The sequence below is a fragment of the Oryzias latipes genome, chromosome 15 (genome assembly GCF_002234675.1).
Source record: "Oryzias latipes chromosome 15, ASM223467v1".
In the NCBI taxonomy this organism is placed as follows: domain Eukaryota; kingdom Metazoa; phylum Chordata; class Actinopteri; order Beloniformes; family Adrianichthyidae; genus Oryzias; species Oryzias latipes.
Window position 1 is genome coordinate 29,631,264 of NC_019873.2, and position 17,305 is coordinate 29,648,568.

A 17,305-nucleotide genomic window follows, 5' to 3' on the forward strand; every position below is an offset into this window, starting at 1 on the left:
ACAAGCTTCCTGCTCCGCCTCTTTCTGATCCTCCACCTGCAGACCAACAGATCCATGAACGTCTTTGTTCTCCTGGTCTGAGCAGGAATCTGGATCAGAACTGGACGGATGGATGGATCTGATGTTGCTGCCGTTTCTGTGGCACCGCTAATGTTAGTGATGTTAGCTTGGGGGTGGAAGGGGCCGTAAGCTAGCAGGACAGTGTGTAAACAAATGCATGATGGGAAGTGGGGGTTGTCTTACTGCCCACAACTCAGAGGTGAATTTCTAATGAAGTCCTGCCGCTCTGCAGAAACCATGTCCTAGAAAAGGACACAGGTTTGTGATTTTGGCTCAAGCCATCATCATCGTAATGAAAAGACAACTGGGACGCTTTGAAAAGAGATCAGAAGAGGATCGGAGCGGAACTTCAAACTTGAGTTTGTCTGTAATAAACTGAATACTCCATGAGAAAAAGTCCTCTGATGTTGTTGTTGATGACAAATGCAGGAGATTTTTCATGCCTGAAGGTACTAAGGTGTTTGGTGGAGAGGTAGAGCGGTCAACTTCTGATCAGAATGCCGCAGGTTTGATTCCCGCTCATTTTTTGAAGTGTGGGCAACACCCCGAACCCTTACATTGCTTTGGGTGGGTTGGCGCCGGGGTACAGTGTGCGAATAGGACTGTAAAGCACTTTGGGCCTTCTAAGACGGTAGAAAATGCTTAATGACTCAAAGCCCTTTTTCCTTTTATTTTTTTCTCCAGACCTCCACCACGGTTTACGTTTGGATAGTGGATGAGAACGATAACGCCCCGGAGTTCCCTGAGGAAGAGTACGTCACAGTGCTGAGTGAGGGGCCAGAGACAGTGGGGGCCACCATCGCCACTGTGACCGCCGTGGACCCAGATGAAGGCCTGAACGGCACTCTGCGATACGCCATCACCCAGGGCAACCTGAACCAGACGTTTAACATCAACAGCATCACGGTGAGACCCGACAAACACACGGATGTTCAACGGCAAAGTGAGAAGTCCCACATGAACGCTTGTGGATGATCTACAGGGGAGAATTACTGCCGTGAAGGCGTTGGACTACGAGATCAGCCATGGGAGCTATGCACTTGTGGTCACAGCGACCGACCAGTGTCCAAAACCTGCTCTACGCCGGACTTCCAGCACAACAGTAACTACTTAATTCTATTTCTTGAACAATAATCATTTTTGTTCCAGAGTGAGTGAAATCAGATGAGGGTTTATTTGATCATTTACACCAGAAAGTCAGCGTTTGTTTTTTCACTGGGTGAAAGGTCGCTCCAATTCCCTCCTCAGGTGTTGGTGAATGTCTTGGATGTGAATGATGTCACACCAACCTTCCCTAGAGCCTATGAGGGCCCCTTTGAGGTGACCGAGGGCCAGCCGGGGCCCCGCGTGTGGACGCTCAAAGCCAGTGATGAAGACTCTGGTCTCAATGGGAAAGTGGAGTACAGCATCACCGGTGGAGACCTCCAGAGTCAGTATCTGTGTCTGTTTTCTTCCGGGTGTCTGCAGCCATGTCGATTTTTAAAATCTGCTTTCCGCCCCACTCACAGATGAATTCACGATCTCTCCTGTGGACGGGGAGCTTCGGGCGAGAAAGGACGTGGAATTGGACAGAGAGGCCATCGCTTTCTACAACATCACGGTCACAGCGCGAGATCTGGGAACGCCATCCCTCAACAGCTCAGTGAGTGATGTCACAGCGACAGCTGCGATGACGCTGCCGTCATTTGACCTTGAACAATCACAATCGTACCGGCTGCACTGCTGTTCGGGGATTTTCCTCCAACGCTTTAATCACACAGCGTTCTGTCCAACATCAGACACACCGTTATTTTTATTGGGCATGAAACGAGATGCCAGAAACGTCCGTTTGTCAGATGATTGTGTGGACTTATGTATGTGCCAACAAAAAGTCCCACGGCATCTTAAACCAACTTCAGAAAAAAATGAAGAAAAAGTTAGAAAATGGCTGTGTGGTGAGCAGCTGGTTAAAAACGGAGACGTTTCAAAACACTGTCTATTGCAGTTTAAGGTTGTGCATCGTGCTCACCTCTGTAAAGCCAGATTAGCCCAAATGTACCCACAAATTGATCCACTGTGTAACAGATGCAAATCAGAAGAGGCCACACTAGTTCATACTTTTTGGTACTGCCCCAAAATACAGTGCTTTTGGGGAAATATATGTGAGGCACTTAGCTGCATCTTGGGAGTCCAACTGACTTTAAACCCACTTGTATTTCTGTTTGGAATAAACAGCGGGGCTCCGACATTGCCTGCAGGTGGTCAGAGGATCATTACTTTTACAACTTTACTAGCTCGACGCCTCATTCTGCTTAAGTGGAAGGATGCTGCCCCACCCACTTTATCACATTGGATTCAAGATGTGCTTTACCATCTTAAGCTTGAAAAAATAAGATTTACTGTAAGACAATCAGAGCATAAATTTTATAAGGTATGGAGACCATTTCTCAACTTTTATAGTTTTACCATCTACAAGTGTAACAGAATGATGCCGTTTTTTTTTTTTGTTTTTTTTTTCTTCTTTACGTGTGTATTAATATATTTGCACTTTATTTTTTTGTAATGTATATGCTATTTAACCTATACTGTGACAGATTTTATATATTCATGTTTCTGCTTATAACTTGTACCATTTTATTTCCTTATATTTCCATTACTAAAATTGATATTGGTGTATATGACACTGACAGCAGCAGGGGGTGGGGGACTGGGTTTTGAGTTTGTTTGTTCTATGTTTTAAAACTGAAAACTTAATAAATATATAAAACAATAAAAACGGAGACGTTTCCATGTGGTTTGACAGGATCAGTGCAAAACCGTCATTTCTAACCTTTCAGATGTAGAGCTATTCTGACCCTAAAGACGTCATGCACCTCGTTTTGAAGTTTAGGGTGGAAAATAAAACCTGAATATAGAATTTAACTCTTAATGTAGAGTTAATTTTCAAAGCACCTTGCAGTGGAGCTGAAAGCTTCATTTAGCACATTTACCCTGATTACCTTCTTTAGAGACCAGCAAACTTCAGGATTTTCAGAACAAGAGGAGAATCAAAGACTTTTGTTTTCCACCAGTGCAGACAGATCCCAGTGATGTGACAATAGTTTGCTCTTTCCTCAGGTGGTGGTCGGCGTCCTGGTCTTGGACATCAATGATAACGACCCGGTCATTCTTAACCTGCCGTACAACACCAGCGTCAGTGAGGGAGCCCCCATCTACACCTCTGTGGGCAGAGTGCAGGCCCGGGATGCAGACAGCGGGCGCAACGCACTGCTCACCTACAACATCACTGCTGGAAACCCCGGAGGAGCCTTCTACATCAACGACACGGTGAGAGGCCCAAAACCTCCCGTCACATTTGGGTTCGGTCCACATCAGAAACACCCGGGCCTTACTGCTGCCGTCTTCAAACAGAACCCTGCCGAACCCCTAGGTCTGCCCGAACAGACCTAATCCAGGTCGTCCAAAGCAGATAGAACAAGACGATCTGAACAACAAGCAGAAGAGTGAATCTCAAAGGCTTTATTTGTGCGTCATGTCTTAAAAAAGTGCAATTATTTGATTTGTTTGCTTATCACTTCCATCAAGATGAATATAAAGAAATGTAATCTTTTTTTTTCTTTTCCTGGATTGTTTTCTTATCATAATCTAATAGGAATGAAACTTCATTTGACGCAACATTTCACAGCAGTTTGGAGAAACAAAAATAGCAAAACCATGAAAGTCTAGTGCCGTACAAATGTTAAATGGATTTCAGTCACAGGTCTCTGCTCTTGACTGAAAAAACCCTCTGTGATGTCCGATTCCCGCTCTCACCTTTGTTCAGGTTGGTTTCCTCATACTTCTGATTCACAGAAGCCACAATAGAAAACGGCTCAGCCACATTTGAGGCTTCAAAACGAATTCTGTACGTTTTTCTTTAACGTGTTGAAATTTTGGGTAAGATGACAGAAAGTCGGTGTGACACAAGCTTAGAAACCAAGAACACTCACAAGTGTTTCAGGACATTTTGGAAACTCCCTTAAGAAATCCGCTTGAAGGTTTTCACAAACGTCAGCTTCACAGTTTCTGCTGAGAAACAAAGATTGTCTAGATGTCTGTCGGCTGAGGTCTAAAATCCAAAGCAGAAGTTCTCTGTACTCTTAGCCTGTTGTTGGTGCCTGAGAGCTTTTTCAGGCCAAGGATGAGTAACTGGATCGGATCTTACTCAGTATTTTTTTAGTGAAACGTAAGAAAAGAGTAATAAACATTTTAAGGCCTTGTGTAATATCTACTGCAGCACAAGTGTTTCTCTTCCATGTTCTCCTCAGACGGGCGTGGTGAGCGTCAACAGACCGCTGGACAGAGAGCGAGTAGCCGAATACACACTCACCATCACGGTCAAGGACAACCCTGAGAACCCCCGCATCGCTCGCCGGGTAACTGTCCCCGCATCGCCAGATGCAGATTTTAAAGGTGTTCTTGCTCCAATAAGGACAGTAAGGGTTTATTAGCGATTTAAAACGTATGCATTCAGTTCAGAAATGACGTCTCGCATGCTGGTGAAACGAAATAAACCTACTGGGCCCCAATCCAAATGGTGTTTTCCCATATTGATATCACCGGTTTCATTGTGAAAGGATTTTGTGATGGGATAGGTCGATACGATTAACAACTTGCCTCAGACAGACCGGTCCGGTTTGATCATAGGACCAGAAATCTATTCATCAATCAAGTCGATTGCTCATTCCAGCCTTAATAGCTGGTACATTGGATTTTTTCATCTCAGATCACTCATAATAAAAGCCATGAGACTTTGTAACAGTGTTTATCACAGTCAGTACCAAGTACAGAAGAGGAGAACTTCAGAGCTGCTGAAACTCTGTAACGCCTTCCTTTAAAAACAAAATCTGGCGGGTTGACATGCTTTGTGGTAAAGGTGAGAATCTGTTTTTTGTATGACTGAAAGTCAACCACCGAGGCAGCTGACATTTGCACGGCACAGAATCTGCAAAGCCTTCTTCAGATATCTAAGACGGACGTCTGGCTTTGTTAGAAAACCTTAAACAAGAGAGAACTGATGTGAAGTTTCTCCTAAATCTGCTTCTCTGAGCATGTATGTCTCCTTCCTCCAGGACTCAGACTTCCTGGTCATCACCATTTTGGATGAAAATGACAACAGGCCCATATTTACCGTGACGAACTACAGAGCTGAAGTGGTGGAAAACTCTGCAGCAGGTAACGTGTGGGTGCAGAGCACCTTTCTTGTAGTTGCACTACCTGGCACTGTGCAGTATCACAGTCTCCACCACTTCCTGAACACGTTTTCACACACGAGAATATTTATTTCCTGTTTTTTTTAGCTGGTAGCTGCAAATGACTGACGTGTAGCATCAGTTAGATTTTGAAAATACTTCCATAAAACTTGCTTGGTTGTTAAAGTCACAGTAACATTTCACCCCGTTGTTTGTCCAAAAGCAAACAAATGTAAAGCATGTTTGTGGTTAAAGAATCTGTCCTGTTCTTTCTCACTTTGTGAAACAGGCACCACTGTAACGGTCCTAAATGGGCCCGTTCTGGCTGTGGATAACGACATCGGACCTAATGCTGTGGTGAAGTATCGCCTGCTGGGACCGAGGGTGGACCTCTTTACTGTGGACCCAAACACGGGTAAGACGGTCTCTCTGGGGGACATCAGAAGGAACTTGGGGCTGCTGTCCAGGACTGTCTGTCTGTGTCTCCATGTAGGCAGTTTGCTCGTGCGTCAGGGAGCAAAGTTGGATCGAGAGGCATTTCAGGATCCCCGGGTGGAGCTGATTCTGGTGGGAGAGGACATTGGAGGTTTGAACAGCAGTGTCCCTCTCACCATTACAATCCTGGACCAGAATGACAATCCTCCAGTCTTTAGCCCTTCCAGCTTCAGCGTGCGACTTCCTGAAAACAGCCCAACTGGTACGTTGTACTGTGTTTAGGATGTGCTGGGGTCACGACGACCCATGCAAATAATTTCAGCTCGTCGCCCACCTTGCGTTTGCTTCATCCAGGTGTGGTGGTGACTCAGTTGTCTGCTACGGATGCTGACTCTGGTTCCAATGGCTGGCTCACATATCGGCTGGAAAGCGGCGCTCAGGACCGGTTTGTGGTCGACTCGCTGTCCGGCGCAGTGCTGGTGGGCAACACCACACTGGACAGAGAAGAGCGTGCATCCTATCGACTCGTCGTCGTGGCAATCGATCGCGGCACACCCCCTCTGTCGGGCACAGCCACGCTGACGGTTATCCTGGATGACGTGAACGACTCGAGGCCTCGTTTCATTGAACCTATAACCATGATTAATGTGAATGAGTCCACCCCTCCTGGGGTGGTGGTTGCTACGCTGACTGCAGAGGACCCCGATCTGAATCCCCGGCTGGAGTACTACATCATCTCAGTGGAGGCGAAGGACGATGGAAATAAGCCGGTGAATGGGCTTCAGCAGTCCTTCGGTATCGATTTGCACACAGGTGAGACAGATTTCGGTCCCGTTTTCAGATCTTCAGAAGCGTGTGCTGTTGGATGACGGATGTGGTAAATGTGCATTTGTGGACATAAACACGCGATGACTCCCCAGGTGCAGTTTTTGTGCGTAACCCTATCAACAGAGAGCTGGTGGCCACATTTGATATCATTGTGTCTGTCCACGACAACGCCAGCGATGTTATTGATAAGTCCACCAGCGTTCCTAACGGTGAGTCTGGAATCCTTTTACGGAGAAAATTGGCGTTCGCTTCTTTCTCTAAGATATTTCCTCCATTCCAGCGAGGCTCACCATCAACGTGCTGGACGTGAACGACAACGCCCCTCGTTTTCGGCCCTTTGGGGTAACCAACTTCACAGAGAAGATTTTAGAGGGGGCCCAGCCAGGGACCACACTGCTGTCTGTGTCTGCCGTAGACCCTGACAAAGGTCCCAATGGCCAGGTCACCTACCAGCTCCTCAACCTGCCGCGAGGAGAATACATCAGACTGGAGGACCCTTCAACAGGTGCCATGAAAAATCTAGGAAAAACTTTAAAAAGGAGGAAATTTCTCCTAATAAATATCTCAGTCTTTGAATTCTCTAAGTTTATCTGTCATCGTTGTTCTGCAGGAAAGATTGTAGCCAACAAGACGGTGGACTTTGAGCAAGTGCAGTGGTTGAATTTCACTATACAAGCTCGGGACCAAGGCTCCCCCCCCAGGAGTGTTGAGCTGCCGGTTTATCTGCAAATAGTGGACGTTAATGACAACAACCCTGTGTTTTTACAACCCTCCTACCAGGTACCAAACCAGACCAGTCCAGGGTTTTTGATTTGAGCAAAGTAAAAACATATGTACTCTGAGGGAAAGGTTTGATATTTTCATTTGTCTTTGGGAGAAAATGGGCATAAATATGAACTAATGGCAGCAGCAGTCAACAAAAGTTTACATTTCAGTTTCTTTTTGTTAATTAACTTGGCTTGAGTTCCTTTTTACATCCCTTTCAGTTTGTCTTTCTGCGCCTGTAGGAGCCTGTGTTTGAAAACGTGGACCTGGGTACCACCATAGTTCGCGTCAGAGCCACAGATGCTGACTCTGGTCTCTTTGCTGCTATTGAGTACAGTCTGGTTGATGGGGAGGGCAAGTTTGCCATCAGGCCAACGACGGTAAGTTCAGCCAGACGCTTTTTCCTTTTAGAAATCTAAAATAAATTACTTTTTATCAGAAGTCGCAGCAGTTCAGGGGAAAAGTGTCCAGTTTTGGGATGGTTCGAGTAAATGTCGTATGAAATCACTTCAGATTTAATTTAAAGAACTAAACTAAAATGATGCTAATACCTCAGTGTCTGTAGTTGAAGCCATTGTTTAAATTAGAAATTAAAGTTTTGTTGTCTTTGGTGATCATTGGTAAAGACTAGCGTAGTTAGGAACGATCAGAACAAACGTCAAAAACGTGAATAAAACCTCGTAGTTTTCAGTTTTTTGTCAAAAATCAAACCTATTTCTTCTATTCCCTTCTATTCCCCACCAGGGAGAGATCTACATCCTTTCTCCTCTGGACAGAGAGACAAAAGACCACTACACTTTAACTGCTGTTGCTCGAGACAACCCTGGTGGAAGCTCCAACAACAGAAGAGAAAACTCTGTCCAGGTACAAGAAACAGGATGTGATCAATTTGTAGTTTTTCCTTTTTGTTATCTGATGAAATTCATAGAGGAGTCAAGAATGTTTCACTTCCTCCTAAAAGCACCTCTTGGGGATTCTCAGAACATGTTTTTTTACAATGGAAAAGAGTTTTTCAAATATTTGTGTTGTCAGAGATTTGTGCTAAAAGTGGGAGAAACTAGTCAGTTAACCCAAACCTTTGAGAGAAAAGCTACTAAAAAGTGGATCACTGGAGACGTTTAACTGCAGCTTGACACCAGGACCCACAGAAAATCCTTCCTTTCCCTTCAGGTCTTGGTGACCGTTTTGGACGTCAACGACTATCGTCCGCGCTTCACGAAGCGGCTTTACAACGTCAGCGTGTTTGAGAACGAGCCCAGTGGGACGTCGGTGGTCACGGTCACGGCGGTTGATCTGGATGAGGGGGAGAACGCCGCTGTGTTCTACAGCATGCTCGGATCCCGTTTGGGTATAAATAATCTTCAGAAGTTCTGTCAGGCTGGAATCTACAGGCATCTTTAGTCCGTCTCTGTCCGTCTTCAGACGCCTTCTCCCTGGACCCAATCACTGGACTGATCCGTTCTCAGCGGCTGCTTCAGTCTACGGAAAGCTTCAACTTCACTGTGGTGGCAACAGATCAGGGTCGCCCCCCTCTGTGGGGCACCGCTGACCTGATCATCACCGTCATCGACGTGAATGACAACAGGCCTGTGTTTGTTAGACCGGTCAATGGAACCATTATTCACATCTATGAGGTATCTGCTCCAAAACCTGCTGCCGTGACATCAGTGAAGTTTGAGTAACAATTTTGCTTTTTGGAGATGTATTTGTGCATAAAACACTGAAGGGAAAACCTGCTTCCCTGATGGGTTAGAACAGTGTAACTGATGAAATGTTTTTCTCTTTGACTCTGGGTTCGGTTCTGTCCACAGGAGCAGCCTCCTAGCGTTTTAGTGTACGAGGTCTATGCAACAGACTCCGATGCGGGAGTGAACGGAGAAGTCCGCTATGCCTTTTTGCAGACAGGAGACTGGGAGAACTTCCACATTGATGCTCTGTCCGGAGTCATCACCACCACAGTCAAACTGGACCGAGAGAAGCAGGCCCTGTACAGCGTGAGTCTGCAGCCTGCAGCTTCTCCCCCTGAAGCAGCGCTGTTCTCTAAGTGTGTTCCATGACCCCCTCAGCTTATCATTGTGGCCCATGACTTGGGTCAGCCAGTGCCTTATGAGACCACACAGCCTCTGCAGGTGGCGCTGTTGGACATAGATGACAATGAACCTGTCTTCCTCAAACCCCCGGTGAGTAATCGGTTCCTGCACTGTACAGGTGTCATGATAGTGTCTGCATGTTGTGTTGAGCCTCTTGCCGTTGTGCTTGTGTGCGCCTCAGCGTGGCAGCTTGCCTTACCAAGTTCTGTCAGTGCCTGAGCAGTCCCCCCCTGGCACCATAGTGGGAAACGTAACCAGGGCCGTGGACGCAGACGAAGGCTCCAACGCCATCGTCTTCTATTTCATTGCAGGTAATAACGTGTAGCCAGGATTCTGTTTCAGTGGAACCTCATTATTTCCATGATGAAGTCAACAAAGCCTTTTGTAACTGCTGAGAACAATGTTGTTGTTGAAAATGAACAAACACAGTTGGATGAAGCAGTTTAAATGGTTATAGATGTTATATAAGAATATAGACGTGCACATACCTCAGGCCTCAGCCGGAGGACAAACAGTAAAGAACCGCGTCCATAAGGTGAAAGTCACTGAGGTCTCTGCTTCCTTTGGTAGAGGAACCCTCATTCTGTTGTTGGTACCAACACTGACTGGAAAAAGCCCCCCAGCGCCTTGATGGAAGACTTTTAACCCAAAAATAATCAAATAAGATTTGGGGGGGGGCCTCAAAAGTTGTTTTGTTTGAAGTCTCAGTCACATCTGTCCTTGTGAGTGGATACGGGCTGCCTGCAGGTAGAAGACCTGTACGGGGCTCACAGGTGACCCTCAGGAAATATGAAGGTGGTAGACGCTCAGTGAACCCGTGGAGAGAAAAAATGTTCATGCACTATTTTTTCTTTGTTCATGCTTCGGGCGACAGGTCGTAGTGAACACTTAGACAACACGTACAGAGGGAAATCGGTGAGACGCAGGCGTGGTGTTCAGATGTTTTTGATTTTGATTTTTAACCCCCCAATCCTGCAGACTGTACACGGGGCTCGTTAGTGATGCTCATGTGACACGACGCTCCTTGCTGCAGCCTGACTGTTAGAAATGAAGAAATCAGACAGAGTGTAGTTTGTGTGGATGTCCTACGGGCACTTATGGATCACGTGCACACCCCGTGCGTGCACCATTTGTGTGCGGTCAGTAAAGAGTCAGTACTCACACCTTACCAGCGACTAGAGTGGCATAAGGACGCCGTACGACATCATCACCTGTACGTTATAGGTGCGTGGGACTTCCATTATCCTTATCAGAACTTTACAATACAGTTACCACACGCCCGACAGTGGTACGTTCCATTTTCATGATGTCCCTTAAGGTGGCTGTACGAGCCTCAAGGGAACTGACAGACCCACGTGCCCCCCCCCTTAAGATGCAGCCACTCCTCTCTGTGACCCTCCATGGACCCGGACAACCCAAAAACCTGCAGAACCTGCACAGGGAGGGCTGCATCTGCCCTTCGGTGTTTTCCCACAATTCCTCCATGTTCACTTCAACAGGCCCCCCCACACTTTACATGGCTTAAACTAGCTGACTTTTCAGGAAATACTTCTCTTCCAAACCTTCAACTTACTGAAATGTTATTTTTTCTCGCTGTGGTCAGAAAGCTTCAAAAGCATGAGAATGTCACCAACAGTCATTTCAGTCCCTACTAAAAACGTTTCAAATGATTTTTCTTTACTCTAAACATTTTCCATCAAGGCGGAAACAGTGACGGAAACTTCGGCCTGAGTCTAGAAGGAGAGCTGAGGGTGCTCAAGGAACTGGACCGGGAAGTGACACCATCTTACTCCATCATCATTAAGGCCTCCAGCAACCGGAGCTGGACCCCTCCCAAGGGTCAGAGGTCATCAGGCACTAAAGCTTTGGATCCTGCTCTTGATCCAAGTCTGCTGGCAGTCCGAATCGAGCTGGAGGACATCAACGACCAGACGCCCCGCTTCACTAAAGCAGAATACACAGCAGGTAACGAGTGCTGACTCGGTCCAAAACCGCAGGTTTTCCAGAACATCATGTTAATTGAAAGAACCCGATCCGATCAGTTTGTTTGATCCCATGCGTGGTGGCGCAGTGGTGAGCTCTCTTGCCTCACCTGGGGGACCTGAACCAGAACACCAATGGGGGGCCTTTCTGTGTGGAGTTAGCTCTCCATGCGTGGGTTTTCTCCGGGGACTCCGGCTTCCTCCCACCGTCCAAAAACATGCTTCATAGGTTCATTGGTGACTCTAAAACTCCAAAAGGTCCCTAGGTGTGACTGTGAGAGTGTGATTGTTGCCCTGGGTCAGAATGCCCCCCTGCCCTGACCCCCAAAGGGACAAAAACAGGTTGAGAAGAAGATGAATGAAAGTTTGTGGCATTTTGCTGGCTGGGAAAATGAAGAGGCTGGCCAATCAGAAAAGAAATAAAGACTTGATCTTTTCACAGGGAAACACTGAAACAATGTTTAGATGACGGCAGATGTAGTCTGCAGAAAAATGCAGAGTCATCTTTACGACTCAGCAGAATACAGAAACGACATCTGAAGAAATGAAGTGGCGAATGTCGGCAAAAGTCAGACCTGTGCTTGTTGCAAAATTACAAAGTAACCAGAAAGTTATGGCCTCCTGTCTAATTTTCACTCAAGAATTTCAGCCGAGAGAAAAAATATTGCCCAGTCCACTGTGTTTGTGTGTGTGTGTTTGTGTGTGTGTGTGTGTGTGTGTGTGTGTGTGTGCACGTCCTTCTTATTTCAGTAAATGATGAGCAAGAAAAGATGAGTAATAAAGGATGTGTGTTTGAAGTTCGATGCAGACGTTTTAACTGTTTTACTTCTTGATTTGCATCAAAAGTTGCTCTAAAAAGCAGGAGTTGCTTTAAATCAGAAATATTCCATAACACTGTTGGAAATCTCAAACTGTTACAAATGAATTCTCTTGGTGTTGATGCTCAAGGATAAATATGGTGAGGCGATCTAAACCCGACTTTTAGCAGGAAACTGTTATTTCATATTTTCAGTGAATTCTGATTTTCATCTGGTTTCACCTCTACGTTAGGGACTCATTTCCTTTTTTGTGACTGCACGCACAGACAGAAGCTTCCTCCCTTCTCTGCTTCAGGAGTTGCAGCAAACGCCAAAGTGGGCTCTGAGCTGATCAAGGTTCTGGCCATAGACAACGACATTGGAAACAACAGCGTCGTCCTCTATCACATCATCACCATCCATTACTTCCAGTCCCAGAGCAACGGCAGCGAGGACGTTGGAAGCGTCTTCACTATAGGCGAGTTCCTAAAACACTGGAATTCACCAGTTTGGACAAAACTCCCAACCTCCTGCCCAAAGACAGAAGACAGTCTGTGGACTTTTAGTACGACAATAACATTCAAACTCTTTTGTTCTTTCATGTAGACATTTCATAAAAATAATCACAATATATTTGTTTTTTGTCACAAAGGTTTCACTTACATTTAAAAAAATGAAGTAGAGTTTTTAGCTAAAAGCTTCAATTTGCATATTTTATATAAATAAATAAAATAATTCTCTACCAGAGGTTTGATGGTCTGCGTTGATACACAGTTATATATAAAGACAAAAAAAACAACCTTTGGTTAAAAGGATCTGAAAATCCATAAAGGTTTGGCGGATTGCAGACAAAAGCAGCTTCATTTTGATAATGCAAAAGCATTTCTGGTATTGATTTTATTTTTCATTATGCTACAGAAATGCTTCCATAGACGACCCACCTGTTCTCAGATGCATTTGAACGTTTTTATTCAAAGGTTACATCTGCACAGTTACTTAAACTGACTTGAAATTCACTTTGTTTTGACTTAGTGACTCTTTTAATATTTCCAATAAATCTTTCTTTTAATGTTTTATGTAAAGCACTTTGTATTGTCTTTGTACACAATCATGTGCTGCACAAATAAACTTTTTTTATATAAATCTCTCATTTATAATCTAATTTGGTTCAAAGTTTTACCACACAAAAGCTGGAAAAACGCCAAACCAAACAAAACTACCACGATGTACAAAATCCATTTTTCCAGATCTTTGCAGAATGGCTCAATTATCTTCAGTGAATCATAACATTAGAATAAATCAGTTTTCTGTGTCATTCTTTGTGTTCAACTCAGTTTGTCCCAAATGTTATGTGAAATGTCAAGAAACACCAGAATAAATCCTGAATTTTTGAACTGAACTGACTTTTTCTCTGTTATTTCCAGGTTTGACAGACGGCGTCATCCGCACGTACGACCTCTTCACAGCCTATAATCCCGGTTATTTCCAGCTGGAGATTTTGGCTCGGGACTACGCTGGACACAGCACCACCGCCAACGTCAACATTTACATCCTCCGGGACGACCAGCGCCTCAAGATCGTCTTTAACGAGATTCCTGATTTTGTTCGTGCAAATAAGGAAGAATTCCTCAACCTTCTGTCAAACATCACCGGTTCCATCGTGAACCTGGATGACATACAGGTTCAGTTTCTGTCCTCTGCTGCCTCGGTGAACTGCTGTTTGGTTGTTTAAATATCCGCCATCTTTGCCTCCTTTTCATGTGATCTAGTTCCACGTAGACAACAAAGGCAGAGTGAGCTACAGCCAGACGGACATGCTCATCCACGTCGTGAACAATCAGACCAACGCCATCCTGGACGTTGAAAGGTTTGAAACACCTCTGTGCTTCACCTGAACGTCTGTGCTTCACCTGAATGTCTGTGCTTCACCTGAACGTCTGTGCTTCACCTGAGCCTCTGTGCTTCACCTGAGCTTTTGTAATCGGCTGGAACTTCGACTGTGTGTTTGCAATATTTTCTCATCTTCAGAGTGATCCAGATGATCGACGAGAACAAGGAGCAGCTGAGGAAGCTGTTCCGAACGTACAACGTTGTGGACGTTCAGCCTGCCGTTGGTGACAAAGTGCCCGATGACATTTCCACACTGCAGGTCTGTGAGACGCACTGCCCTACAGGCTGCGGTACATCTCACCTGCGCTGGCTCCATTTTCACACCTTTCCCTGTGGTTTTTGCACAGCTGGTCATCATCATCCTGGCGGTGCTGCTGTGTTTGGCAGGAATTCTGTTTGTAACGATGAACTGGCATTATCGCAGAGTGTAAGAGACGTTGAGTTTCCGTTAGCTCACTTCAGTCTGCTGTCCACTAACCATTATTCTGTGTACGTCTTTCTCCTGCAGACACCAAAGAAAGCTGAAAGCGATCGTTGCAGGATCAACAGGTATGATCCTGGTTCTTCCTGGTGAAATGTTCTCCTCTAATGTGAAATCCTGAAGTTCTTATCTTCCGCCATACAGGAAACCAGGGTCTGATGGACGTCCTCGACATGCCCAACACTAACAAGTACTCCTTTGAGGGGTAGGGTTCATGCTTTCCTCTTTATGGGTTCAAATATGAAGAAGACTTGTTTTCTCTCATCACGTGTTGCGGTCTTCCTCCATCTTCACTGAGACGCTGCTTCATGCTGCTGCGTTACTGTTTGTCCTCCTTTCAAACCTTCATCTCTTCGGCCCTGCAGGGCGAACCCGGTTTGGCTCGACCCATTCTGCCGCAACCTGGAGCTGGCGGTTCAAGCTGACCACGAGGACGACCTGCCAGAGAACCTGAGCGAGATCACCGACCTGTGGAACAGCCCGGCGCGTACCCATGTGATTGTGACTCTTCAGCGCCGCCCTGTGCCGTCACACCTCCCCTCTCCTAAAGCGTCTTCTCCTCCCCAGGGCACCTTCGGCCGAGAGCCCCAGGCGAGGCCTGAGGATGACCGTTACTTGAGAGCGGCCATCCAGGAGTATGATAACATTGCTAAACTGGGTCAGATCATGAGGGAGGGGCCCATAAAGGTAAGTCTGGTTAGGGATGCACCACTTGTTTGAAAGGTTGAGTAAGCATGCGATCAGGTCCAAACCCCAAAGAGAGGCAGACGATGACCTTCTGTCAGCTCAGGATGTAGAAGGTTTGAGCTGTTTGGGTCTAGCTGTTGGTCAGACGCTCCCCCAGGGGCGTCCTGTTCATGGCTGCTGAGTGTTTGATCCCCACTACCGTCCCATCAGGGCTCCCTGTTGAAGGTGGTCCTGGACGACTACCTGAGGATGAAAAAGCTCTTTGCAGCGCGGCTGGTCACAGCATCCACCGGCCCGGGGGATCGCTCGTCCGTCACTGAGGTGGGCTCAGAGCAGCGAGTGTACCGTCTGCACCACCTGCTGCTGACGAGTGATCTAGCATTCCTCCAAGCTCCGCCTCTGACATCCTCTCTGATTGGACAGCTTTCTCTGCTTCTGCTGTCAGTGGTGGCATTTTCCTGCTCTGATTTTGATGAGCCATCATTCTTCTCCTCTAGGGTAACCTCATCACTGACTGTCTTTAGCCAGAGCCAGTGGAAACCCTTTGACTGTCCTGAACACTCTGCTCACTAAGCTGACAGATTCCTCTTTTCATCCTGTATCTTAACACGTCTGATGTGCTTTTATCAACAGCATCTCAGCTCATTATGTTAGCTTTATCAAATCTTTTTCTTCTAACCCCGAAAAGCTGATCCAGAGTGATTTGGACGAGGATGAGGACGAAAATCTGGACGTGGGTGGAGGTCACGGCCCTCTGCGGTTCAAGCACAAACTTCCTGTGGAGCTGAAGGGCCCCGAGGGCGTGCATGTGGTCCACGGCAGCACAGGAACCCTACTGACCTCTGACCTCAGCAGTCTGCCAGAGGACGACCAACGGGCCCTAGCACGCTCTCTGGAGGCTCTGAATGCAGACGGAGGCTTGTACTCAGAGCGCAACGCCCGCACTGAATCTGCAAAGTCCACGCCGATGCATCGCCAAAAAGATGGCGACGCACTGTCAGGAAGCCCCCTGGAAATCACAGAGTTATGACTAGCCGAGGCCTCGCTGGTCTGAGCGCCAGAGCCACTGGTGTGTGTCCTTGTGCCTCCACACCTCCACCTGATAATGCTGGAGAGGACAGGAATGTGTGCAGTCTAGGTCAGCCAACGCCAGCGCATCGGTGAGGCGTTCTGCTCTGGCTCAGCTGCGTGGAGCGCGGGACTTTCCTCAACGTTGTTCCTGGGCTGCAAACACTCAAGGAAGGCCGAACACACACACTTAAAAAAGACCTTAAAGACACGCTCTGACCGGCGAACGGCCAACTACAAGACAGGTGCAGTCAGCGTTTGGAGGGGAGAACTTCCACATTTGTTTGTTCTGAGCTTGTTGGTGAACTTTAGCTCAGACATGAGGACTGCGTTTCCCTCCAACCAGCACCACACAGGACGTTCTTGATGAAGGAAACAAAAGAAATCCTCCGTTCTGGAAGGACAACAGTTGACGTTCAAAAACTTAATCCAGGAAGATGACAGAGATGTCCAAACACGAAAAAAGTGACACGTTTGTTTGTTTGATTTAAAAGAAAAGTGGGAGGAAAAGGCTGAAGTGTCCCCGTTTTACAGGAAGATGGCATTGAGCCCACAGACTTGACACTGCCGTGTGGAGGAGTAAAAGTCATGCTCAAAATGAGCTACTTGATTTATTTTATACCAAAAAAGATTCCAGATATTTTTCAAAAAAAAAGGCTGGCTTCTGAAAACCGTGAATAATGTTGGATGTTTGGAGTATTTTGTGCTTCGGTCGAAAAGTCCGTGTTTCCTTTTTCTGACAGTTTCTATTGAATGTTGGGAAAGTTTAATTTTTTATTCTCATTTTGTATGTTTTTATTTGTTGTTATTGTCACCAGCCTGACCTGAGATCTGTGTTTGGAAATGTTGTGGGATGATATGTGATAATAAAAAAAATATGCAACAGCATCTGCCTCACGTCAGTGGAATAATGCAGACTGACGGACAAAAACCCTTAAACTCAGAAATTCTACTGCCTGCAGGAAAACGACACACTGCCATCTAGTGGTCAATGTCAAGAAAAACACGCAAA

At 46.2% G+C, this 17,305-nt stretch overlaps 1 protein-coding gene across 3 annotated transcripts in view; it reads left to right on the top strand.

Annotated features, from left to right (window-relative positions):
• cdh23 (cadherin related 23) overlaps nt 1-17,181 on the top strand; it is a 178,854-nt gene extending 161,673 nt beyond the window's left edge. Inside the window, exons 38-69 of one of the 3 annotated variants that reach the window (XM_023963384.1) lie at nt 745-966; nt 1,043-1,162; nt 1,309-1,489; nt 1,569-1,702; nt 3,157-3,366; nt 4,347-4,454; nt 5,151-5,253; nt 5,560-5,685; nt 5,764-5,967; nt 6,060-6,518; nt 6,626-6,742; nt 6,814-7,038; nt 7,144-7,313; nt 7,541-7,678; nt 8,043-8,162; nt 8,469-8,646; nt 8,721-8,932; nt 9,110-9,292; nt 9,365-9,478; nt 9,570-9,699; nt 11,090-11,353; nt 12,484-12,645; nt 13,592-13,848; nt 13,937-14,034; nt 14,196-14,316; nt 14,405-14,484; nt 14,566-14,606; nt 14,683-14,743; nt 14,904-15,033; nt 15,106-15,225; nt 15,436-15,546; nt 15,914-17,181. In XM_023963384.1, coding sequence (XP_023819152.1) covers nt 745-966; nt 1,043-1,162; nt 1,309-1,489; nt 1,569-1,702; nt 3,157-3,366; nt 4,347-4,454; nt 5,151-5,253; nt 5,560-5,685; nt 5,764-5,967; nt 6,060-6,518; nt 6,626-6,742; nt 6,814-7,038; nt 7,144-7,313; nt 7,541-7,678; nt 8,043-8,162; nt 8,469-8,646; nt 8,721-8,932; nt 9,110-9,292; nt 9,365-9,478; nt 9,570-9,699; nt 11,090-11,353; nt 12,484-12,645; nt 13,592-13,848; nt 13,937-14,034; nt 14,196-14,316; nt 14,405-14,484; nt 14,566-14,606; nt 14,683-14,743; nt 14,904-15,033; nt 15,106-15,225; nt 15,436-15,546; nt 15,914-16,255 — 5,241 coding nt within the window. In that variant the 3' untranslated portion in view covers nt 16,256-17,181. The remainder of the gene's footprint in view (nt 1-744; nt 967-1,042; nt 1,163-1,308; nt 1,490-1,568; nt 1,703-3,156; nt 3,367-4,346; nt 4,455-5,150; nt 5,254-5,559; nt 5,686-5,763; nt 5,968-6,059; nt 6,519-6,625; nt 6,743-6,813; nt 7,039-7,143; nt 7,314-7,540; nt 7,679-8,042; nt 8,163-8,468; nt 8,647-8,720; nt 8,933-9,109; nt 9,293-9,364; nt 9,479-9,569; nt 9,700-11,089; nt 11,354-12,483; nt 12,646-13,591; nt 13,849-13,936; nt 14,035-14,195; nt 14,317-14,404; nt 14,485-14,565; nt 14,607-14,682; nt 14,744-14,903; nt 15,034-15,105; nt 15,226-15,435; nt 15,547-15,913) is intronic. The other 2 variants (XM_023963385.1, XM_023963386.1) reach the window with 2 other exon arrangements.
• The last annotated feature ends 124 nt before the right edge of the window (nt 17,182-17,305 follow it).